The following is a 26,463-nucleotide window of genomic DNA, read 5'->3' on the forward strand; positions in this document are numbered from 1 at the left end:
ATAAACATCCTGCAAGACCTGTCCTGTCACTGCTGGAAACTGTGCTGTATAACAATCTGTAACTTCACAGACTCCAGCAGCATAGCTCCTCAAACTGGAGGGTGTCCGATGCCACAGAGAGCAGGCCACAATGTGAAACCTGCTCTTTTTCTGTCATCACCTGACCTGCGAGGCTTGCCGTGTGCAGGCAGCAGGGGCTGGGGAAGGAGGAGAGGGAAAGCAGTGAGGGCATAGAAACACCATCCAATTTGGCATGCTAATAGTCTGGATCAGGTTTCAGGTGTACACTATTTGAAGATGTGGGCCGAGGGAGAGGAGTGCAACGGAGAGGGGGGGGCAGGAGAGCCTTTCATTGCCTGCAGAGTTCCCGGGGGCACACACACATGTGAGGCAGGCTGCAGGCTATTTCCACAGCAGGAGGGGGCTTTGTGCATTTGAAAGACAGGCAACAGAGGAAGTTAACACCTCTGGTGCCTGCTAGCCTATTGCTCATACTTCTTTTACTGGTGAAGAGCCAGTTATTTTTTGCACATATTTTGTGGGCACTTTTGTCAATATTGCGGGTTTTTTACAAAAGTGCTGATTTTGTGGGTTTTTTTTGCAAATCGCGAAATCAAGATATTGTGGGAGGCCGGTCTAGTAGGGTACTTGGCACCTTTAGTTATCATGAGAACACCTTCAGAATATAAAAGAGGCAGTTCTACCTCAGGCGGTGATGGACACTACTTTGGAATCTCATTATGCTACCATGAGGATTTCTAGTGTGGAAGCTTTGAAATAATAAATGTTTGTGGGTACACTATTACTCACCATCTGTGTGTTGCAACCTGCCACCGGCTGGAGATCATAATGGATAGTTCGGCCGTTCTGGTCCATCAGTTGGAATTGCTCTGTAAGAGGCTGGGTCTGAGACAGCTGCAACACTGCATTCTGCAATTCATACACAGTTTTGATTCAAAGAGAAGAGTCATACTCATTTTATGCATTTCAGTAAATTAAATTGTCAATCAATTATATTGTTCTATATATCGTCGTTAGCTACACCACATTTCTTATGGAAACAATCAAGCAAATAAAATCCGACATGCTTAGGTTTCCCCGCTGACAGGTTAACACGGCTGGTGACAAAATATCTCCTGCACTGCACAGCCACTATTTTGCAAATGTTCTTTTATGCTTTTTTTCTGTTCCCTTTCTGTTTAATTGTGTGCCCTTTTAAAACTTCTTGTGATGATACTGGTAATTCTATTACTTTAATTTTTTCCACACAAGTGAGTATGTGGACCATAGTCGCTGGTAGATGCTTTAAACCAGTAACTTAAAACATCCTAGATGTGCCTAAAGAAAGATAGATCACTAATTCTCAATAACGTGTATTACATGTTCATCTTTTGAAAACAGGCACCAACATTGAACTGACCTGTGCTCTGATGCCCTGTCTGAAAAAAGTTAACCCTCATATGGTTCTGAAACTCCCTTGCTGATAATGGAATGTTGAGAGCTTTGTAATATGTAGTTCAATTTGTACGATAGATGGTATTTATAAGAGAACTGAGATACCATCTCATTGAATCTTTATGCACCTGTATAAACACACACATTATTTTATGTCCGGCGCCTGCTTCTTTGTAATACAATCTTTCTTGGCAGTTTCACAATAGACCGTCTGTGAAACAGTGCCTCTTTTGACAAGGTTAGCCCCCTCTTTTTGACTTGTATTTGATGCAGTTTCGATTGTACTGCACAGGGTTCCTGCCAACCAGGCCCCTTGTGCCAGTCCTTCTACCCTAAAACATATCCACAATTGGTACTTCTTCCACCTGTACCCTGGGTACCTAGGGCCTGGACGCTGAAGAGGGTCCCCTGGGTCCCCCTCACTAGGCCCATACCACTGCCCTTGCAGCTTGCATGCCCTCGTGAGATGAAAAACAACCAAGCCGACAAAGCACTCTGCCTGGGTGCCATGCCAGCCAGCATTACCTGTAGATATAGGTACGTCACCCCTCTAGCAGGCCTTAGAGCCCTATACCACAGGTGAGAGTATATCTGCATGAGTAGATATGCCCCTACAATATTAACCCTTCCCCGCTCATGACGGAACCGCTCCGTCATGAGCCACGGTTGCCGTGTGCTCATGACGGAGCGGTTCCGTCATGCCACGACCGTTGGCGGCCGCTCCGCCCACACGGCGCTGTTTCCCCGCCTGTGCGGGGGGACAACGCAACTGGGCGGAGTCATGACGGAACCACTCCGTCATGAGCACAGCTCAACCGTGGCTCATGACGGAGTGGCTTAGTCATGAGCACAGCGCCACCGCGCTGCCCCCCCGCACCGCCCAGCGCTGCGGCGGAATTCCCGCCGCAGCGAAGGGGTTAAGCCAATTCTTAAGTATTGTAAGTGCCAGGGAAGCCATAAGGAGTACATGGGTTGGAAACTCTGCAACTCGAGTTCCCAAGCACCATGAGGGCTTCCCTGAAACCAGGAGTGTTTGGTACTAAACAACTCCTTGTAATAGTTCCACACTGATGCCAATGTGAGATTTATTATAACATGTAGTCAGAGGACACCTCAGAGGTGTCCCCTGAAAACCTACAGACCCTGGTATGGGCACTGACTGGCTTTAGGCAGCCTGCCACACACAGACATGTTTCTGGACCTCTGGGTGGAAAGCCTCTGCTCTCTGGGACCAGAAACAATGTACATCCTGGGCAGTGAATGAATGAATGAAATAAATCTTATTATGCGCAAACTTAGCCCAATGGGCGTCAAGGCGCCTAACTCAAATAATACACCTCCTCCGCCAGGATGGGCCAGTGTTCTAAGGGGAAGCTTCAAAAGCCTGCCGCCTTTGTAATGCGACTCACAGCATCCACTGCTAGCAGATGTCAGCCCCTGGTGTACACCCCCACTTTGGGCAAGAAAACCGGTGGGAAAACTCAGAAAGACTAGGTGGTGTGCCCACCTTTACAACTTCACCACTCTGGCGGAGGAGGTAAAGTTGAGTACACTTTTCAGTCTCCTCCATCAGGGCTAGGTCTATGCCCCCTCCCACAAGAGGATGACATTAATAGTGGGTGTAGTCACCCCAGGTAAGGTGCCCATTGGCCCTCCCTACTACTCCTCTAAACCGACCCCTAAATTTAGTATTTAGATGGCTACCCCAGACCTTGAAACTAGATTCCTGCAAACTACGAAGAAGGATGAAGAAGATGCCATGCTGCAAAGCCTGAAGACGACTACTGACTGGGCACCAGCCCTACCGGTCTGTCTCCAGCTTTAAAGACTAGGCAAAGAAGACAACCCCTGGCCTGTGGCCAGCAACTTCCACATCCCCCAAGGAAGACTGCCTGCTCTTCCAGAAAGACCAGATCTCCCAAGGACAGCAGCCCTGCCCAGAAGAATCCAACTACAAGGACTCCAGATCCAGTTTGAACCGCAACTCCTGCCCACTCTGCCCCTGATGGCCATGGTGGCATCACGTGTCCAGTGAAGTCTTCCAGCGATCCTAACCTCGAGTCCAGCGTTGGCTGACCCCTCGACGACACCTGCAGCCTGAATCCATTGGCTCCCCCTAACCGCGACCGGCTCTGGTAAGAGGCCTCCAATGTCTAAAGGCACCCTGCACCCGAAGCCTCTGTGCCTTAGTTAGCTGAATCGACGGTGCCCCTACAACCCCCTGCATCTCTACTTACCTCTGCTGTTGTTGGTCTCCCTCCTGCAACCTCTGGCGCGACACTTGCTGTTTGTTTGTCGAAAGCAGAATCCTCTTTAAAAGCATTGGGCGCCTAATGTTGAATTTGCACCCGGCCACCCCAGTGCCGCTAGTGGTGTATGTTTGGCACTGCTTTATGGCTCCCCTACCTGTGCCTGACTTAACCCCAGAGCTTGGCCCCTGCAACAGATGTGCTTACCTGCAAGCAGTGTGGCTCCGAGCATCCCCAGTCTCCATTTAAATGCAATGGGCTTATCTCCCATTTTGACCTCTGCACCCGGCGACCCCTGTGCAGCTGGTGGTGAAAGATTTGGTACTCACCTGCCCCTTTCCCCTTGATGGCCTTTGGTCCCGAAAACTGGAGTTGTAAGTGTTGTACTTACCTGTAAAAATGCATTATTGTTTTCCTCTCTGGGATTACATTGAACTGTTCAGGAATGGCAAGTGTTGACTTTTTGAAGTTAAAAGTATTTTCAGTTAAAAACTTACTAACCTTATTGCCAAGATGTTGGTCTTAAAATAAAATAAAAACAAAGCTTAGTTTCATAAAACTGGTATGGATCTCCTTTTTGAATCATGTGACCATTATTGAATAATGTCGTAAAACAAATGTCTTGCGCTCCTCTGTGTAAGGCCTAATGCTGCACACCCACACAACCACTAATAAGAGTACTTTGGGTTTTACATTGAGCCATGTACACTTTTGGGGAACCCCTGAACTCTGTAAACGGTATAATCACCTAGTGGCATACCATATAGAGAGCCAGCTTCCTACACTGATCACATTAATTTAGGTGTCATTCATTCAACTTCTTTTTTCAACAAACTCAGTTAATTAAATAAAACAATTTCCAAGATTTTGCTAACATTCAACCTTGACACAACCTTTTTCATCCACCTTCCTCTCTCTTTGATCTTTGGCCCACCTTTCCCTTTTCAAACTGTGGCACAACCACTATGTTGATGATGTGAAATCCAAAATATGCAATGAGTCTCTCCCATTAGTGAACTCTTCTCGAGTTATTTTCAACCAGCTCTCCTTATTTGCTACAAGGGTTAGCCAACATCATTGGCTTCTACAAAACCTCAATGTTTCTATGAAACTCAGCCAAGATTCCATTGAAACATTATGTTCAGCAGCTGCCGGAGTATCAATTTTGCTCTGCCTCACTGGCATCCAAAATGTTGTGTTGTGTAACTCATACCAAAGCTCCCTCAGTCTGGTCACTATAAATCCTGTTCTCCAATTTGTCTCCGACCTATTCCATAGTTAGTGCCAGGGCTCTCCGCCTTTAAATTAGGGTGCCATGCTATTGTCAATGTTGCAAATATCCACTGTTCACCTAGGCTTCCCTAGTTTCTGGGCTATATTTTCATGAGTGTGTCCCAATCACCCAACTCAGAAATCAGTTTCAGGCCTTTTAGGCTATGACTAAACTGCATGTATCTGCAAAAAGGCCAAGCCTATTGAATACTCCTTGCTTAGTTCACTAGGGCTAGGTTAACCATTCATGTTTGACCTCCATGCCCTCAAGACCTCCTTCTTGATGCCATTGAGCCTGCTAAAGCCTGAGTGTTAAACAAGTTGAGTCAAATACTGCTTCATGGAGGACTGTTGTACCATCTGAAGAACTATTAGAACATTGGAAGGTTGGTAGCTCCATTGAAAACAATGGAGTGCTCCGGGCTTATAATGACCTGTATAAGCCCGGAGCTCCAACATTCCAATGTGTCTTTGTTCACAGCTCTGGCTGTGAACAAAGGCTTCAGGGAGCCTGAGGGAAAATCAATCCCCTCGCGCTCCCTGAAGGCTTTGTATTATTTGTTAGAACATTCTGCCCTCTAGTGGCAGAATGTTCTAATAGCCTTATAGCCCTTCGTAGCAGGGCTATACCGGCTTTTAAAGTCCCGCTGCTTTGTTAAAGTCCCTCGCCTTCGGCTCGGGCCTTTAACGCTGCAGCGGGCCTTTATTAGCCGGTATAGCCCGCTACGGCGGGCTATAAGGCTATATTAGAACATTGGAATGTTGGGAGCTCCATTGAAAACAATGGAGTGCTCCGGGCTTATAATGGTTGGTATAAGCCCGGAGCACCAACATTCCAATGCACTGGCTGTGAACAAAGACTTCAGGGAGCCTTAGGGGATTTCAATCCCCTCGCGCTCCCTGAAGCCTTTGTTTTGTTAGAACATTCTGCCCTCTAGTGGCAGAATGTTCTAATAGCCGTATAGCCCTTCGTAGCAGGGCTATACCGACTTTTAAAGTCCCTCTGCTTTGTTAAAGTCCCTCGCCTTCGGCTCGGGCCTTTAACGCTGCAGCAGGCCTTTAAAAGCCGGTATAGCCCGCTACGGCGGGCTATTAGGCTATATTAGAACATTGGAATGTTGGGAGCTCCATTGAAAACTATGGAGTGCTCCGGGCTTATAATGGCTGGTATAAGCCCGGAGCACCAACATTCCAATGTGTCTTTGTTCACAGCTGTGGCTCTGAACAAAGGCTTCAGGGAGCCTGAGGGGATTTCAATCCCCTCGCGCTCCCTGAAGGCTTTGTTTTGTTAGAACATTCTGCCCTCTAGTGGCAGAATGTTCTAATAGCCTTATAGCCCTTCGTAGCAGGGCTATACTGGCTTTTAAAGTCCCTCTGCTTTGTTAAAGTCCCTCGCCTTCGGCTCGGGCCTTTATCGCTGCAGCGGGCCTTTAACGGCCGGTATAGCCCGCTACGGCGGGCTATAAGGCTATAATATGATCAGTGCTTGAAAAGGAAAGACAACTTTATCTTGTGCTTTTTTGTTGATTGTATTCATAAAAGCAACATCAGTTGGACAGAAGTGGGATCGTAGAGGGATAATATAGGGAAAATACCACAATATGAAACATGTTCTTGATGCCAAACTTTCATAAAGTTTATATGAGGAATTGCTGGTCCACGAAGTGCAAAGGTATTTAAGTGTGATGAGAGCAGAGTGTTCCCTCTACATTAGTAATCTATCAAGTTTGAGAATCTTTAGTAGCCTCCTAATGTTATCTGTTAAATTGCCACCCCCAGTAAAATAGTGTTTTACCTGTTTGGATACATTTGGGATGAAATCTTTTTTAATTTGAGGGCCAGTACATTTGTATTCACTTTTGCATCTCCAAGGATTGAAATTTGTCTGCATGAGTGCTCATAACAATATCTTTGTCTGTTGCTCATAAATAAAGAATACATCATCCTTAAATAGATCCACCATTGTCGAAACCCCATGTTCTATAAAACAGATTAGTGTTTTAACTTTGAGTGTGCCAGCCGGTACTGAAACTCCATTATTAACATATTTATGCGGGTAAAATGTCTATTTCCTGTAGCACCAGCAATAACCCACCCTCATTAATTTAAGAACTACTTTTGCAGGTGTCAATACGTACAGCAGATGTCTCTGTTCCCCAAATGGAACCACTGGCAACAGATGACCACTAAGCTAATTTCTTTATTTATTCCACATGAATATTATAGAAATAGATGAAGCACCATTATGGGGTGGTACTGTTCTAACCAGCAGTAGTGTTGCCCATTGGGGGTTGCTAATCCACATTCCCCACATCTACCACACCCGCAACCTCCTTAGCTCTCCTCTGGCCCTAAAGTTTTCCCCTCTCCTGCCAGTATGGCAGGGCCTTGCCTGAACTCCACCGGGGAGAACTCCTACACCGTTGTTTATCCTCCTAATCTCTCCAAAACCGCAGCCAAAACCTTCAAACACTCCATTCTGAAAAGCCACCTGGAGACCTTGAAGCCCTGACCTACGTTATAGCGCTGATAAGGGCACAATCATTAATGAGCTCATCTTCTACTCCAGAAAAACATCTCTATGGCGCGACACCCACTCGAACTTCCTTAACATACACAAAACCAGGAACATTCCGTACGGCACAAAGCTCACAATCGTGTCCTCCTCAAACTTGCGAGCTGACCTTACCATTGCTTCCACGCTCCCCCTAAACCATCTTTCGCCACCCGACCCCCTCCCTCGCTCCGTCCAACGCAGCCCAAAGGGTAAGGATAAAAGCCCCCCGCTTAGTCCCACCAAAGGCCCAACCACTCCCCCTCGCCCCCCCACCACCTCCAAGGGTGCAGACTAGACCAACCCAACCCTTACCAGTCCCTGCCCTAAAAGGCTCTCCAGGCAATGGCACCCATACCTCGGCTAGGAATCATCCTTCCACCCCCACACTACCTCCACCTTCCTTCATGGAGATCCTGCCGCCACCCTCCTCCTCCAACCAGTGCTCATCCCCCACCTCCGTAATGACTCATTTGCCAGACACCTGCAGGGTAGCTAACACTCGCACCAACTATCTCTCGACCAATCCGCCAAGCGCGCCTAGCCACTCACAAACCACACTTCCAAGGGTTTATGACACAGGCAGACCTAGCCCCACCCCCATGCTACCAATGCATACCAACAGAACCATCCCTAAATCACTGACCTTCTTCCCACAAGCTCTCCCCTCACGTATGGATATTGAAACTCTGCACCACAGAGCAGCCAATCTAACTAAGAGTAGCCATAGCTCCATTCTGGAACTAAAGGGCATCCTTCACCTCACCGAACTCTCCTTCTCGAACCTCAAGCTTCCGCAAACCTTTACTACCCCCCCTCACCGAGCCCATCCATCACCCGTTACCACTATCCCTGAGACACCTTCGCCTGCGCAAGCAGCCCTGCCACCTCTCGGAGGAGGAAATTCTAGCCCTCCTCCTCATCTACAAATCAGCTCCCGAAACCCCAAGTCTCTTGACTTGAGTGACAAACACGCTATCCATACGGTTGCAATCAACTCCAACAGACCAGCTACTCTCCGCAACAGAGGAGTTATTAATAACAACCTAGCGCAAGTTCCCATTTCCGCCCATACTCACGAAAAACACCCCGACCCCCCTCTGTCTGGCCTCTTAATAAACTGCCGCTCCGCAGTTAAGCATGCAGCCGATGTCGCTGATCTCATCCTGAGCCAAAAATCTGACATAGCAATCCTGACCGAATTTTGGCTCAATGAATCCTCATCTCCCTGCCTAGACCTCCTAGTCCCTCCTAACTATAATATCGCAAGGCTGGACAGACAATCAAAAAAGAAAGGGGGGGGCATTGCCTACATAAAGTGCTCTAACCTCCTCATATCCGAACTTTTGGCAGATCCCACAGACTCCTGCGAATACCTTGCACTCTCCATTTGCATTATTAAACAAATAGAGGGAGAAGAGGGCTTGAAAGAATAACAATAAACTTTATCGCTATCAAGGTCCAGCATACATGCCCTAGCAATAATGGAAACAGAAGGTATGCAGTTCCTAGCATAAACGCAAGGTGTGACAGAATAACAAGTGAATCGCACAGTGGTGACAGAAAACTATAGTGAGAAGCAGGAGTAAAGGTTACTCCTTATTTGGAAAAGAAGACCCTCACACACCCAACAAGCGGGTGTCTTGCTTCATCACCGGGTCTTTGCTCCTTATCGGGCCGGCAAGTGCAATGCCCGATCAGGCACCTAATAGGGCCTTCCTAGCGGAGATCTTTTATTCCAACGCCGGTGAGTGATGTGTGTGTGGGGTTGAAGAAACAGTATTAAGACATATGTGAGTGTAGGTGCAAATGGAGTTAAAGTGATTAAAACAGGGGTAGGTGATCCACTAAATAATTTTAATGCAGTGTGGTCACCATCCTGGTTAAAAGATATATACAGTCTGCACATGTGACACCAATAGTTAAGTGAGTGTATGTGCTGACGTAATCAAGAGGTCAACATGTTTCTTGCCTTTGTATATAATAAATGGCAATTCATCAGGACCAGGGAATAAATGCGGCTACCTACACCTCTTTGGTGGTGCCCAATGTCTATAAGAGACTGAGTAGTGAGCACGCATACAGCACCCTAAAAAAGTGTGGTACCGTAGTTAAAAAGCACACCTGCAGGGAGAGAAAATAACAACAAAACAAGCATAAACAACAAATAATGTTAAAACAACATATGCATTGCAGCTGCGGTTACTCAAGACAAATGGTGGTGTCAAGCCAACCGTGGCATGCAAAGATGGTGAGCAATGTATGGAGGACTTATAAGCAAGTATATGAAGGAGGCACAATATCCAATCACTGATGCCAGAACCCATCATATATTTAAATTAAATAAATCAGATTATGATAGATACTTCATCCAAAGGAACTCACCCTCCTTGGTTGTGCTGTATATGAGGCTGGGAGGAGTACACACTAAATTATAGTGTCCTAGGGTGAGGGAAAACAGACAAAATCAAAAGAAACAATTACAGGTGTTAGAGCAATTGTATCCAACATCATTGGGAGTAGTCCGTGAGGCAGAAATCCCAGTGCCACTCCAAGCTTGACTACTCGAATAACACATGGCAAATGACTTCGTGGTGACCGCTATGACACCATCAGGGGGAGCTATAAAGATGAGGCTGCCAAATTGACAAGTGTGAAGCGAGGAGGAATAGTAAAACCTCTCATTAAACAAGTCAGTTCCCAACCTTGTGCGTGCTATAATGAATGAGAAAGCCAGTGACCGAGGGAACACGAGGACGTGGGTCTGATCATGGATTACAGCGTTGTGCGCTAATTGTAAAGTATATCCGCTCGCAGAAACCATCCAAAATAGGAAGAAAAAGTGGAAGCGTGGCCGTGCAAGACGACGCTCTCAAGGTCAATGGTTAAGTACTCACAGTTCTGTTTACTCGTTAACCGCCGTCCACCTAGTGACGCGCCAGCCGCAGTAGACTGGTGGCGTCTGAACGCGCCTTGTCCGTATAAAGACCCCCACCGGCACGCTCACGCGAGAAGCACGAGTCAGATGGGAGCGTGCTGACGCCAGGTTAGCTAGACCGCTAACAGAAGCAAAACGTACGGGGCTGTGCGTCCTGCTCGTTGTCATGGCGACATGACGACGCACGACGGCAAACGACCGTCGATAATAGACGGTGCATATCAACATCGGCTGACGTGGCAAAGTGTAGGAGGCACTCAAGTTACGAAACGAACTCCATAGGGGTCAAAGAGGCCCGCTGGGGAATTGAGTAAAGCAGCTGAGGAGTTCATATTAGCAGTACCCCATCAAAACACCAGGATACTCATATTCACTGGCAAAAATGAGGGTTTTATATTATGAGGGTTCATAATAACAGTGCCCCAGCAAACACCAGGAAACTCTTAAGTACTGGTAAAAATAAAAGGTCTTTTTTATTTTTTTATAAGAGTGACAGCCAAGAGGAAGTAGTAACTCAAGGAAAGGAAACTGGTGAAATCAGGTCAGCATACTCCACGGAATGTCCTCATTAAGGCCCGTAGTGTCAGCGGATAACCTCAGGACCCAACGTTGTTCAAGTCTGAAGAGGCTTCTCTTTGACATTTGAGGGTGTGATTCAAGGACAATCCATTTAAAAGAATTTCACTGGGCGAGTCGTCATGCCTATATAGGGAAGGCCACATGGGCATTGCATCATGTAAACACAGTTCGAAGAGTTACAGTTTGTGTGTTTAGATATGTTCCATGTAAGACCGTTGGGCAATGTCACTTCCTTGCTGGTGAGAGTTTGGGCACACATGGAGCACGACGGTCGTGCTCCATGTGTGACGACTCGCCCAGTGAAGACTCGTATGTTAGAACATAAGAGTAGCTTCCGATGCGCAAAAACAAACACTAAAATGACTACCCATTATCATCTTGAATGTCATCCTCCAAATTCTTTTAAATGGATTGTCCTTGAATCACACCCTCAAATGTCAAAGAGAAGCCTCTTCAGACTTGAACAACGTTGGGTCCTGAGGTTATCCGCTGACACTACGGGCCTTAATGAGGACATTCCGTGGAGTATGCTGACCTGATTTCACCAGGTCATCATACCTGTCATCGTCATCGTCATGTCGTCATGTCGCCATGACAACGAGCAGGACGCACAGCCCCGTACGTTTTGCTTCTGTTAGCGGTCTAGCTAACCTGGCGTCAGCACGCTCCCATCTGACTCGTGCTTCTCGCGTGAGCGTGCCGGTGGGGGTCTTTATACGGACAAGGCGCGTTCAGACGCCACCAGTCTACTGCGGCTGGCGCGTCACTAGGTGGACGGCGGTTAACGAGTAAACAGAACTGTGAGTACTTAACCATTGACCTTGAGAGCGTCGTCTTGCACGGCCACGCTTCCACTTTTTCTTCCTATTTTGGATGGTTTCTGCGAGCGGATATACTTTACAATTAGCGCACAACGCTGTAATCCATGATCAGACCCACGTCCTCGTGTTCCCTCGGTCACTGGCTTTCTCATTCATTATAGCACGCACAAGGTTGGGAACTGACTTGTTTAATGAGAGGTTTTACTATTCCTCCTCGCTTCACACTTGTCAATTTGGCAGCCTCATCTTTATAGCTCCCCCTGATGGTGTCATAGCGGTCACCACGAAGTCATTTGCCATGTGTTATTCGAGTAGTCAAGCTTGGAGTGGCACTGGGATTTCTGCCTCACGGACTACTCCCAATGATGTTGGATACAATTGCTCTAACACCTGTAATTGTTTCTTTTGATTTTGTCTGTTTTCCCTCACCCTAGGACACTATAATTTAGTGTGTACTCCTCCCAGCCTCATATACAGCACAACCAAGGAGGGTGAGTTCCTTTGGATGAAGTATCTATCATAATCTGATTTATTTAATTTAAATATATGATGGGTTCTGGCATCAGTGATTGGATATTGTGCCTCCTTCATATACTTGCTTATAAGTCCTCCATACATTGCTCACCATCTTTGCATGCCACGGTTGGCTTGACACCACCATTTGTCTTGAGTAACCGCAGCTGCAATGCATATGTTGTTTTAACATTATTTGTTGTTTATGCTTGTTTTGTTGTTATTTTCTCTCCCTGCAGGTGTGCTTTTTAACTACGGTACCACACTTTTTTAGGGTGCTGTATGCGTGCTCACTACTCAGTCTCTTATAGACATTGGGCACCACCAAAGAGGTGTAGGTAGCCGCATTTATTCCCTGGTCCTGATGAATTGCCATTTATTATATACAAAGGCAAGAAACATGTTGACCTCTTGATTACGTCAGCACATACACTCACTTAACTATTGGTGTCACATGTGCAGACTGTATATATCTTTTAACCAGGATGGTGACCACACTGCATTAAAATTATTTAGTGGATCACCTACCCCTGTTTTAATCACTTTAACTCCATTTGCACCTACACTCACATATGTCTTAATACTGTTTCTTCAACCCCACACACACATCACTCACCGGCGTTGGAATAAAAGATCTCCGCTAGGAAGGCCCTATTAGGTGCCTGATCGGGCATTGCACTTGCCGGCCCGATAAGGAGCAAAGACCCGGTGATGAAGCAAGACACCCGCTTGTTGGGTGTGTGAGGGTCTTCTTTTCCAAATAAGGAGTAACCTTTACTCCTGCTTCTCACTATAGTTTTCTGTCACCACTGTGCGATTCACTTGTTATTCTGTCACACCTTGCGTTTATGCTAGGAACTGCATACCTTGTGTTTCCACTCTCCATTTGCAGCAACGCCACTCAACTGTGCAGACTGCACATCTTTTATCACCCCCCAGGCATGAAGGACACCTTTACTGACCACCTCATGGAAATCATCACAGCCAAGGTTTCCCCCAATTCCAAAGACATTTTCCTGGGTGACACTCAATCTGCACTGGAATGACATCAAGGACCCTCCGGTCAGAACTGGGGAACACCAAGAACAGACCTCGCAAGCTCTTCGAAATGGTCAAACACCAATCTAACAAATTGGCAAAAACCTCCAAGGAAACCCCCAAATCTCTAATAACATGCGCAGAATTTTCCTCTTTCTTCTCAGACAAAATTACTGTCCTAGGAAATGAACTCAGATCCACTTCCTACTCCCAACCCCCTCCGAAACTGCCTCATCTATCTGCGTTGCCCCCCCAGATTTCACCCCAAAACCTAGCGCACTCGTCCAACTTCAAAGATTATGACGACCATTCTCTCTCAAAAATTCTATCCTCCCTAGGCCCAAACAACTACTTCAACGACCCACTCCCCTCAAACTGCTTAGCCGCTGCCTCCCAATCTATCATTCCTAGTTGGACAGCAATAATCAACGCCTCCCTTCTTCAGGGGTCAATACCCAACTCTCTAAAAGCCGGTCAAGTCACCCCTATCTTAAAAAAACTATGTTGAACCCTGCTTCCCCTGGCAACTTTAGACCTATATCCAATATCCCACTCCTAGCCAAAGTTCTGGAGAGATGGGTGCAACAGCAGTTGAGCCAACACATCACCAACTTCCACCTGCTAGATGGCTTACACTTCGGTTTCAGGCCTGGGCAGAGCACTGAAACCACCATTCTCCACATACTACATTTACCATATACAGCATTATAATTAAATTAAAAAGTAAAGTTTAAAAATATTTATGAAATTAAAAATACTTTTTAAAGTATTTTAGAAAATTCTAAAATTAAATCAAAATATACTTTTGACCAAATTTAGAGCTATTAAAACAATTCAACATAAATTAGATTAAATTTAATAGGAAGAAAAATAATAATCATTCATATAACAAAAGCGTATAGTAAAACATATAACAAAACACAATCATAAAAAAATATATATAAAATTAGGGGGCGTGGCTTAGTGCTGGGCAAGATTGCCGCATAACAGAAGAGCTCCAGGGCTGCCCTCCTGAGATCACCGTAATCTGACCTCCATCCGCCCGATTCTAGGGAGCTGGAGTCACCGGGGTCCCTAGGTGAGGAGTGACTCACGCCTGGGGCCGAAGCGGGGCCAGAAAAGATTGTTGCAGGCCCGGCAGGGGACCACAGACGCCAGCCTACTAACGGCAAAACGAGCCGGCCCAGAGGTGAGACTGCGAGCTCCGGAACAGCACCCCCAGCACAGCTTACAAAGAGCGGCCGGCGCCAGGGGCCTAAGAAGTGCCGGATCAGAATGTGAATAAAGGCCCGGTGGAGGAGGGGGTGGCGGGCCTGTGAGCGGCCCGGCGGGAGACTGCAGGAGTCAGCAGTCCAGCGGGGGATTGAACCGGCCTGAAGCTAAGGCTTAGCGGGCACATGGGCACGGGCGGCAATTTCCGGGGCCCGCTCCCTCTCAGCGCAGATTGCATCGACGGTGTGCAGGGGCACCACAGGGAGCAGAGAGAGGTTCACAGGCCTGCACAGGGGCTGAGAACGACCCTGCGGCTTGCCTTCCTTCCAGCCGAGGGGAAGGGGGGAAGAGCTGCGTACGGATTCACCAGCACAGGCAGCCAAACTGGTGCCGTCTGTGAAGCTCCTAGAGCGAGAGGAGACTCGACCGAGAAGAGCTGGAGGCCGTGGGGCCGGAGGGCAATGATGTCCGACCGATGGGCAGTGGGGGTGGGCAAGGCCAGACTCTGGCTCTCACAGTGGGACTGAGAGGAGGGGCGCAAGAGCCCATGAGGAAGGGCCCACAACATGACCCCCCGTTCGCCTGACGTGAGAGGAGGCACCCAAGGAAGAGGAGAGGCTGATTGATGCATGCCAGGTGCACGCTTCAAGGGGGCTGAGTGCGACTTGCGTGCCGAGAGACAGGAAACGTGGCGGATGGGGGCCCCAAGCAGGTGAAACCCCAGAGCTGGGAACATGGAGCGTCTCCTGGGCAGCGCAGGATCACGAGGAGCTGTGAGCTGATTGATGCAGCGGTGCACCTCTGAGAGAAGTATTGAGCCAGTCGTGAGACATAAATTGGTGGCACAGGTGGGGGGGTTCTCTCCAGGCCACGTCTCCATCTACAGGGCCACAGAGGTACCCCCACTGCCCAACTCGGTGGGCAACTTCTGACAGAACAGAGAAGGGATTGGTGCCTAGACAGAGGGAACAGCCCATACCTCCCCACACTCGAAACAACATGCGTCCCAAGGGTGCCCCCCGGCCCAGTCCAACAAGTCGGACAAGTACGCGGTGCACAGGAAGACAATGACAGAAGGCGCTACAGCACCAGACACTCAAGAGATGGTGTAACCATCCATGGGGGCCATCATGGCCGCTATTCGAGACCTATGAAAAATCCTAGAGTCCAAAATGGACAAAGTCACTATCAAGGTGACGCTCCTACGGGCAGACATGAACAAGACCTCAGAAAAGGTCGCAGTGGCGGAAACAAATATTAAGGAACTGTAGTCCACCAAGAAAATGGAAGAGCGAATACAACAATTTACGTACCACCACAAGATAATGTCCGTGAAGCTGGAAGATCAGGAGGGGTGGGCCCATAGAAACAACATTAGGGTGGTAGGAGTTCCAGAGGTGGCAAAGGGCTCCAGTGTGGATCTGTTCCTAGAGGACCTCATACTGAACCATCTACAGCCCAAAAGACTTCCAACCTTGTTTTCAGTGGAAAGGGTGCATAGGGCACAGATACCACCATCAAAGCCAGGGCCCGCCCCAAGGACTATTATTGCACGGATCCTCAATTATCGAGATCGCAACGCAATTTTACAAGCCGCTCGAATCAAGGGTGACTTGCCATTTGAGAATAAAATTATCGTTTCTTCCCGGACTTCACCCTTATGGTTCAATGTCAAAGAGGCACTTTCCATGAGGTCAAAAGAGCAATGCGGTCTGAGAACATCCAATATATGTTGCTTTTTCCAGCCAAACTGAGAGTGCTAGACAGTGGGAAGTCTTGGTACTTTACTTCGCCTGATGAGGTGTGGAGTTGGCTGAAAGAAGGGAGAGCAGTCAACAAACAGCTGCAACAGGGAAGCAGCCGAAGACACAGACCAAAAAGATACGGCACCGCAGGAGCGACTCACTGAGAGTCCTGAGAGAAGCCCTCTTCTAGGGGCTGAGCTCCCGAGTGAAGATGAATGACAGAGTCAGGGGAAGCACTGAAGAAAGTTTTTGAACCTTATTATTTCTTTAGACATACAATACACATCAAATGTATATATTTATCGTGATTGACAGAAGCTAAATACAGCACACCTACAACAATATAACAAAAATATGTGAATTTGTTTATATTTTTCGATTTTTTATCAATCACATAAAATTCACTTCAAACTCAGTTAATATGGGCTGTCAGACATAAACCACAAAAACTCAGTAACAATACAAAATTTCCAATAGGTGACTGAAGTAACAAAAAAGTGAAAATAATTAACGTGTCACATTCAAACAAAAGAAGACAGTAACATATATTCCCTGTCCTTCTCTGGTCATTCACTATAACATGTACTGTCTATTTAACAATTAGCTATAGTGAGCCTGGACATGAGACTGTTTCACGTCGAGGTTTTGACCCTGAAGATACATGTGTGTGTAGATACATGAAATAGGGTCTTTCCTCAGGACAAAGCAGCCTATTGACAGCCCTCGTAGTTCAATAAGCCAGTACAAACAGCATACTCCACCGAGCCCGGATGGAGCATGTACGAGGGCGAAGAGCTTACTCTTGTGCGTCCTCGTCAAACAAAATGTTCATCCGTGTATCATCATCTCAAAGCTAAAACGGGCAATAAAGAGGATGCCTGGGAATTGGCACCAACAGCTATCTCAAATAACAATGGTGTCCTCTACTGGTCTTATTAAACAACCTCAGGGGGGGACGGATGAGAACTCAAAATATTACTCCTTGTGAGTCCTACTCCTATGCTTATTCACCTTCAATTTACTTCACAGTGGCCCGTGCATCCGATATTTTTGAAATGACGAGCTTCATGCCCCCGGTGGCTGGAAAAGCAGTCAATCACGATAAATATATACATTTGATGTGTATTGTATTTCTAAAGAATAATAAGGTTCAAAAGTTTTCTTCAATGCCTACACAACAGAACCAACTGTAGCTTTATATATTTATACTCATGTTCCAAGGGAAACAAGTTGACCCCATTGATTCTAATGAGAGTCATGGGAAGGGCAAGGGGTTGGGGCAGATCTGGAGGGCCTCGACCAGACAAGATGTGGTACTGATCACAAGAAGTGGCGGAAATTTCGTGAGGCAGGATCAGTACACCAATGCCCTTCACATTTGAAAGAGATACAGAAGTAGAGTCTCCAACATCATCGTGTTAAAGGACAATTATTAAAACTGATAAAAACAGGTGAGCGGGAGGGCTACCCTCGGACTGCAGGCGGCAGCGCTAACCAACCCCAAGTTATAGACTAATAGTTTCTGTTTGGGCGACAGGCGCTCAGCAGGTAGTTTTAAACCTACAATGCAGGGTAGCAGGGTGTGGGGACAGTAGGATTAGGGCTGTTTTACAAAGTTTAAAAGTTATGGTTATTCTGTGGTTCATGCGATCATCTTCTGAGATAACACACCAATTGCATTATGTAGGGCAATTTCAACGGTACAAGGGGCAGGGTAGGCACACAGGAGAGGGCATGGGATGCCAAACTCTCAATCTCTGACATGGCACTACAATCCACGGCTACACTGAAACTCATGACATGGAGTTTCAATGGTTTGGGGGATAAAATAAAGAGGACTATGGTTTTACAGTACCTTCGTAGGCATTCCCCTGACCTTGTCTTCCTACAGGAGACACACCTATGAGGCAACCACTACTTAGGCTTCAATAGGTTTTTGTACACCCTTCGAGCACATGCGGGTTTTACATCGGGCTCCCGGGGCGGCGATTCTAACAAGGAATGCAGCACCTATTTTGATAAATCGAATGTGGTAGGACCCACTGGGTCGGTTTGTGGTGACAGCCGGGACGTGGGAGGGGTGAAACCTGAACACATGCTCAATATACATCCCACCAAAACTCAATGTGGAGACCTTCCCCGAGGTCAGCAAAACACTATTGACAATGCCCCCAGGTATACTTGTATTGTGAGGGGACACGAACGCAGTGATGATCCCCGATCTCAATAGGACTGTGGGTGCCGTTCGCAGAGGGAGGCCATCCCCTCTATGGTTGTTCACAGAAGCAATGGGCCTTTCGGACCTCTGGAGACTCCACAACCCGACCAGCAGACAATACATACATGTGTCGGCGGCACACAGTAGCGAGGCGCAGCTAGACCACCTCTTTACACCTCCATACATGTGGGGCAATTCCATGGGGTGCAACACAAAGCAAGGGGCATATTCGACCATTCGCCGGTAGAGGTCCAATTTCAGGGTCCCATTAGAGACTATTCATTACCACCGCGCCTAGCTCCCTGGTATTTTAAAGACAAAGATGCTCAGGAAAAGTTTAGAGAGCGAACGCAACTGTACTTTACCGAAAACATCTGTTCAGTGGCGTCGAGCAGTACCCTATGGGAAGCGTGTAGAGCAGTGTTCCGGAGTTACGTGCAAGCAGAGATGGGAGGGAAGAGGAAGGAGAGGAGAGGAGAGCCATGGGCGAGACATTGGAAAGGGATATAGAGGCCCTAGAGAGATTGCCACAAGGCAACGGGGCAGTTGACCCCAAAGTGAGACATAAGATACGCCTCGAACAAAAGGAATTGCGAGACATAAAGGAAAATGCGACACAAACATGCAGTGGCCACCCAGAGGCGGCTCTAGGACCTGGGAGACAAAGCCAATAGGCTTATTGCATGGCTTGAAAGGAGAGATAGGGAATGGAACTGGGTTGCGGAGATTCGAGAGACAGACAGTAGGGTACGAAACTCAGGCAAGGAGATAGCTGAAGCCTTTGCGTCCAATTATGAAATATTATACCAATCGGCAACAACTAGGACAGGAGAGGAGAGTGCCGAACTGCTCAAAGATCTCTCTCTGTTAACACTCTCACAGGAGGACAGAGACGATATCGAACAAGACCTGAAGAAAGAGGAACTAGAAGGGGCCATCCGAGACCTACAATCCAGAAAAGCCACAGGCCCGAATGGGCTGCCATCGGAATTATTTAAATAAGTAGCATCGGTGGTGGCACAACTGATGTTAGATATGTTTCATACCACGCTGCAGGAGGAGAGCCTACCTGAAGATCGGAGAATGGCCACAATTGGGGTCATTTCAAAGAAAGATAAACCACTGGAGCAATGTGGCTCTTATTGGCCCATTTTCCTGCTCAATTTCGAAACAAAGGTTCTTGCTAAAGTATTATCAAATTGCCTCAATCCCATTATCTCCTCAAGAACTCACCCAGACCAGACGGGTTTTATGCCCCAGAGATGCACCAGGCTGAACCTCTGACGTTTATATGGTGTTATACAAGGGACGGCGACCCACCCAATAGAACCCGCGGCGGTACTGTTTTTAGACGCCCGCATGGTGTCGGACAGTATTGAATGGCCCTACCTACAAGAGGTCCTGATTAGGCTTGGCTTTGGCCCAACATTTTGTGCTTTGGTCCGCCTACTGTACCGTAACCCTATGGCTCGAGTAAATGGATCGGTCTCCAGATCTTTTGCTTTGCACAGGGGCAGGCACACGTCATGGGTGTCCCTTATCCCCCATGATCTTTGCGATGATGCTGGAACTACTCGCTGAGTGGGTCTGGAAGGACCCAGTGATCCGAGGTATTGACATGGGGGGGCGAGTGGGAGGAGCTTATTTCCCTATATGCTGATGACATATTGCTATACGTAAGCAGACCCAGGCAGACGATCCACAGAATCATCAACATACTCCGCCTCTTTGGTAGTTATTCAGGATACTACATAAACTGGGATAAATCGCTTATTTTTAGCCTAACTGGCGATATTCCGCAGCTCACAACTGAATGTAGGGCCCTAATACAACAGGCCCAATTTAAATACCTCGGCACTTGGATCACGAAATCGGACAAAGAGTTCCTAAATCTAAAATACAGGCGCAATTAGTGAGATTGCGTGAGGATATAGCACACTGGAGAAAATTACTAATATCCCTTATGGGTAGTGCTGTGCTAATCAAAATTATGGCCCTCCCTCGGCTGCTATATGCATTACAAAATACCCCCTGCAAGATACTAGAGACATTTTTGGGGGCAATTGAAGGGGAGCAACCTAATCTATTGTGGGAGGGAGGCACTCCGCTTATAGCACTGCATAAGCTGCAACGTGGGGTGTTCAAGGGCAGCCTGGCTGTCCCGGACATTTGGAATTATTATATAGCTGCCCAGCTCATAAATATTAATGGATGGGTCTTTGGGGCCCCCTCTGAACCAGCATGTTGGGTCGATAGACATGCAATGGGGATAGAGGGTACACTTCAATCTTATACCACAAGAGCGGAGTAAGATCCCTGCCGGCGCACGCACAGATTGTGGTGCGAGCATGGCACATTGCCACAAAGTTTCTCGGAAGGGAATCGCAACTGACCCAACAAACCCCTCTCTGGAGAAGTGATGCCCCGAGTGAGGTGGGAAGTTTAAAGGGCTTCCGTTGATGGAGCCTTATCGGAATAGAAAACCTCGGGATACCCGGAGGAGTGGGGCCATATTGACCTTTGGGAACTCCAGACGGAATACGGAATACCAAATGACAGACGGAGAAATTTCGTTATCTACAATTGAGGCATGCTGTGCACTGCCATGTATCAGAAAGGGGAGGTGTTGCCGGAATATTCCCTACTGGAAGACCGATTGTTCCTGGACCCCATGATGGATAAGGCGGTCTCTCTCACATATCGAAAATTAATGAACAATCTTTCTGACCCCTAGGTCTGCTAAGAGAAGCATGGAAAGCAGATGTGGGATTACTGCAGGACGACGACTGGCTAGAAGCGATTCAGAGTCCTAGGGAGGTGGCCATACGTTTGTGGTCCAGATTAATTCAACTCTGTGTACTGTACAGGTCGTATGCTTCCAGAACACTCCAACACAGGCTGGGTAGATGTGAAACAGGTCACTGCGTAGGGGGGTGCGGGGGGATGGGTACGTTCTTTCACACTATTTGGGCATGCCCGAAAATTTAGCAGTATTGGGCAGAAATAGTTAGGTGATGTCTGAGGTAACGGGCCTGCACTTACAACTAGACACACGGTGGCAGCTGCTGGGGATCTCGGGAGAAGATAGGTGGCCCACACACACGAAGACTTGGCTCCTACTGACAGAAGTGATAGCGAAAAGAAACATAGCAAGATTATGGGGGGCACCGACCACACCAAGACTTAACAATTGGGAACAGGATCTAGACTGGTGCTGTCAGGCAGAGAGAATTGTATATAAAAGCAGGGGCTGCGCCAAAAAAAGGGAAAACATTTGGAGTTCATGGGAAAAATAAAAGTATAGGACCTGACGGGGAGGGTGGTGGAGTGGAAGGACCAATTGGTGCCTCTGGGCGGTTTGGGTGTCGCATCCATGAACTGAACAGATGTGTGGAAAAGTATATACCTTGCTCCTATATTTGCCAAAAAGGTTTTGCTTGTACCTACTGTCTGTATTGGTGGATTGCGCAGATGTTTTAATAAAACAAAGTTTAAAAAAAATATATAAAGTAAATTACAATTTAATTTCTTTTTTTTTATAATCAATTTTATTGAAATTTCCAAAACAGCCAAACAAACAGCACCATACAGAAGTACATCGAATAGAGTCAGACCAATATAGCCACAATCCACATCGATACATTAAATGACATAAGTGCAGAGCAGAGACCAACACATACATAGGCAACCCGTAGGTCCACCCAGCCCACCCTACATCTCCATCACTCCCACCCACTTCCCCCACATTCGTCGAAATTTCTCAGGGCAGCCTCTGGCCACATAAAGAGGCCGTTCCTGTGCGGCACACCAGCCCACGCCTCTGCGCCAGCGGGCCAATGTTGGCGCGGTGTCAGTCAACCATTGGGCAGCGATATCTCCTTTGACTACCACCAAGGCTGTGTTGAGAAACAGCTTCTCAGCTCTGTTGCCGTCCAGGCCATCAGTGACGCCCAGAAGAACTCGCGTGGGATCCAAAGGTATCTCCCAACCCGGGACCTCCATTAACTCCCTAATCAAAGACTCCCAGTATGGCTGTATCGCAGTGCAAAGCCACACCATGTGGTAGAAGTCTGCGCAGGGGTGGGGGCAGCGAGGGCAACGGGCATCCGGTCGGAGCCCAGCACTATGACGACGCAGCGGTGTAAGGTAGGCAGTGTGTAGGAAGTAGACTTGAACCATTCGGAGTAGTGCTGAGACCGTGATTGTTCTAAGGCCCTTAAGGCGTCAGTCCAGTCGGCGTCTTCCAGAGCTCCGAGCCAACCCTCCCACCTACCTCAGAGCTGAGAAAGGGGGTCGGGGGTGATGTTGGTGTTACAATTTAATTTTATTAAGAATTTAAAAAATATTTTTTAAAAACAATACATGTAAATGAAATATTAACATGCCTAACAAACCAAAATTAGAGTACCCGTTGGACTTTGAAGACGTCCGATTTACTATTCTCACTCTACCGTTAGCAAAAGTAGGGAACGTGTTAGAATTTGGAGGGTCAAACTTACTATTCCCAATCAAATGTAAACAAAAGTATGAAAAGTATTGGACTTTGAAGGGATCAAACTTACTATTCCCACTCCAACATAAGCAAAAGTAGGTATATGTTAAACTTTGGAAGGCTCAGATTTACAATTCCCTCTCCAATGTAAGCAACTGTAAGGACAATGTCGGACTTTGGAGGAGTTACATTTACAATTTCCTCTCTATTCTAAGCAACAGTAGGTAAAGTGTTGGACTTTGGAGATGTTCAATTTCCTATTCCCACTCCAATCTGACAAGATTAGGGAAAGTATTGGACTTCGGAGTGGTCAGATTTACTATTGTCATTCATTGTTTTTCTTTGTAATAAAACACTCACAAAAATACGTGGAAAATAATACATCGATCTACTAAACATAATAATAAATTACATTTAAAAATAAAACTGATATATGACAAATTGAGAAAAAATTAAAAAAATTGTATCCTGAAAAACAGATGGCAACAATTAAAATTAATTTACAAAATTCATATAAAATGACAATTTATTGTTGTTTAATTCATTAGTTTATAAAAGTTTTTTTTTAAAAATCAATAAACCACAAAAAGATCAACCAATTAACAATTCAAAACTAACAACAAATAATTAATCAATTAATTAAGGGACATAATTTTTTTTAAATTTGTTTATTGATTTTAAAACACATAAATGCCACAGTTATCCAGTATTCATTCACATACTACTTAAAATAAAGCATTTGGTATCATATTTGGTATCACCACACTCATACAAGTCTATTGGAGTTCAGCGATATAACATTCCTAGTTGTGTTGTACATACCTCTGATTGTCAGCTGTCTTATGGAGTATCTGCGGAGACAATATGTCTAGGTGTAAAAGTTCTGTCTTCCCCACATATACCCAGCGGTAGGGAAGATGTTGCTAGTCTAAGTGCAATGCTTACTTGGTGAACCAGTTACACCACACTAGGAGGGGGTTATTTTTTAAGTTTATGAAGTTGGGGAAGCCGATGTGTCAGATTAATGTATTATGTATTTAATAGCTCTGGGGGGGGGGTCGCGGTTTTGGTAGTGGAGCCAAAAGGTGAATGGGGCTCATATCTTTTAGCCGGGATCTAAGTGGCATGAGTTCCCAGAAGGTGGATAACTGCTCTTTACAATAAGCAACGTCCTTCAGCCACGCTTTAATGCCTGGGGCTGGCCTCCTGACCCAGTGTATAGCCACACGATTAGCTAATAGGACCAGTATGGCGATAAGCTGTTGATTAGCAGGTGGGACATCCCTTACATAGCCCAGTAGTGATACCGGTGGAGAGCCATCCAACACTTGGCTTCTTCTATCTGCGATGAGTTCGGAAAACACCCTCCAGAATCCAGCAACACGCAGGCAGTTCCAGGCCACATGCAGGAATGTGGCTTTAGGCGTCTTGCAACGTCAGTAGGTGTCATCTGGGCATATACCCATATGCTGTAGTTGCGCCGGGGGACAGTATACGTGGTTTAGGATCATGATAAATGTGGTTTATAGAGCGCACGGCTATCTCCAATGGAGGTGTCCCTGCGCTGGATTGCAGATTCACAGTGAGGCAAACAGGAGGATGGATCTAAGGAAGGTTAAAAAGCCAAGTTTTTAGTGCCCTCCTAACGGACTGTTCAGGCTCAATCATGCAGAGATGGAGAGGCCTAGCATTCCAGAGTTTTGCAATTCTCACTGCGAATGCTCTGCCGCCTATCCTGGCCTTAAGGAAGCGAGGAACCCTGAGCAGTCACAAATGGTTTGATCTCAGGACCCAGTCCTGATGGTATTTTTGCAGTCTCTGCCTCAGATAGCCCGGGCCCAGATCTCTGATGGCTCTGTAGGCAAAAGTGATCGCCTTGAACTCGAACCTCCTATTGACGGGCAGCCAATGGAGGTGCCACAAATTCGGGGAAACGTGATGGCGGAGTGGCACATTCCTAATTAATCTGGCTACGGCCCTTTGTATTATCTTCAGTCTGCAGACCAGATAAGCTTGCAGCCCTCGATAGAGACTGTTCGAGTAGTCCAGCTGGGACGTGATCAATGTATGGACCATTGTCTTCCTGCAGTCCTCCGGAAGGCAGTGCAAGAATTTTCTCAAAGCTCTTAACTTCCAGAAGCATAAAGATGAGACATGGAGAACCTGGGTCTTACAAGAGAGGTCATTGTCAAATTTAAACCCCAGATTTCGGGCCGAGTCCACCGGGTTCAGTGGTGGGCTCAGCTCTGAGGGCCACCATAGCTTAGAAGGTGGAGGTGCTGACTTTCTAAAGAATAAGTATTCTGTTTTCCCGGCGTTATGCTTCAAGCAATTCTCAGTCATCCAGGCTGAGATGTTTTTCAGGCATTGCTTAAAGTTGACAAAGGCAGCCTGCGAGTGTTCTTTGAAAGAGAACACCAGCTGAGTGTCGTCAGCGAAGGAAACAATAAAGGAATGAACGCTGAACCCTGGGGCACCCCGCAAACAAGGGGTTTCTGAGAGAAACCGTAAGGGTGAAGAAATACTTATTGTGAGCGGTTCTCCAAGAACGACTGGAGCCAGGACACAGTAGTTCCCCTCACTCCCATCTGTCTCAGTCACTCCAAAAGAATTGGGTGGGCCACGGTGTTGAATGCTGCAGACAGCTCAAGCAGCACCAACATCGCTGAGCTGCCCTAGTCCACAGATTCACGAATGGTTTCAAAAACTTCAAGAAGTGCTGTCTCCGTACTGTACTAGGTTCTAAACCCCGATTATGAATCATGACAACAATTGTTTGATTCAAGGAATTCAGGTAGTTGTTTCTGGACTTTTTTCTCCAGAATTTTCGCTGGAGCAGGCAGTGGGGAGACGGGCCTAAAATTCTTCTATTCCACTGGATCTGAATCTGCGTTCTTAAGCATAGGCAGCAAGAACGTCTGTTTCCAGGCAGCTGGGTAAATACCAGTTGTCCGGGAGGAGTTCCAGATCTGGTTCAGGGGCAAATTGAGACAGGGGGCCAGTACTTTGAAGAACCTAGCGGGGCAGGGATCTCCTGGAGATCCCGATTTAGATTTGTACAACTTCCTAAGAGATCCCTCGGGTGGCAGCGGGCAGAATTCAGACCAGATCCCGGGGTTGGACTTTGCACAAGGGAGGACGTTGAGAAAGGAAAGGCGGAGTAGATCATTTGGATCTTTTCCTGAAAATAGTCTGATAGGTCAGCACAGAGGGTAAGAGATGGCGTGGCTGTGCTATCTAGAGCAATGGGATTAATAAAGCTTTGGACAATTTTGAATAATTGTTTGACCGAGTTGTCAGATTGTTTCATTTGGTGAGAGAAATAATCCCTCATAGTGGTACGCTTAAGCTTATGGAAGTTTTTTAAACCCTCTCTG

At 46.9% G+C, this 26,463-nt stretch overlaps 1 protein-coding gene across 1 annotated transcript in view; it reads right to left on the reverse strand.

Annotated features, from left to right (window-relative positions):
- The window catches only part of CARF (calcium responsive transcription factor), a 360,952-nt gene that overhangs the window by 311,808 nt on the left and 22,681 nt on the right, over nucleotides 1–26,463 (reverse strand). Inside the window, exon 3 of the mRNA XM_085648958.1 lies at nucleotides 811–930. Within this exon, the coding sequence (XP_085505084.1) occupies nucleotides 811–930 (120 nt within the window). The remainder of the gene's footprint in view (nucleotides 1–810; nucleotides 931–26,463) is intronic.

The sequence above is a fragment of the Triturus cristatus genome, chromosome 3_2, assembly GCF_964204655.1.
Source record: "Triturus cristatus chromosome 3_2, aTriCri1.1, whole genome shotgun sequence".
In the NCBI taxonomy this organism is placed as follows: domain Eukaryota; kingdom Metazoa; phylum Chordata; class Amphibia; order Caudata; family Salamandridae; genus Triturus; species Triturus cristatus.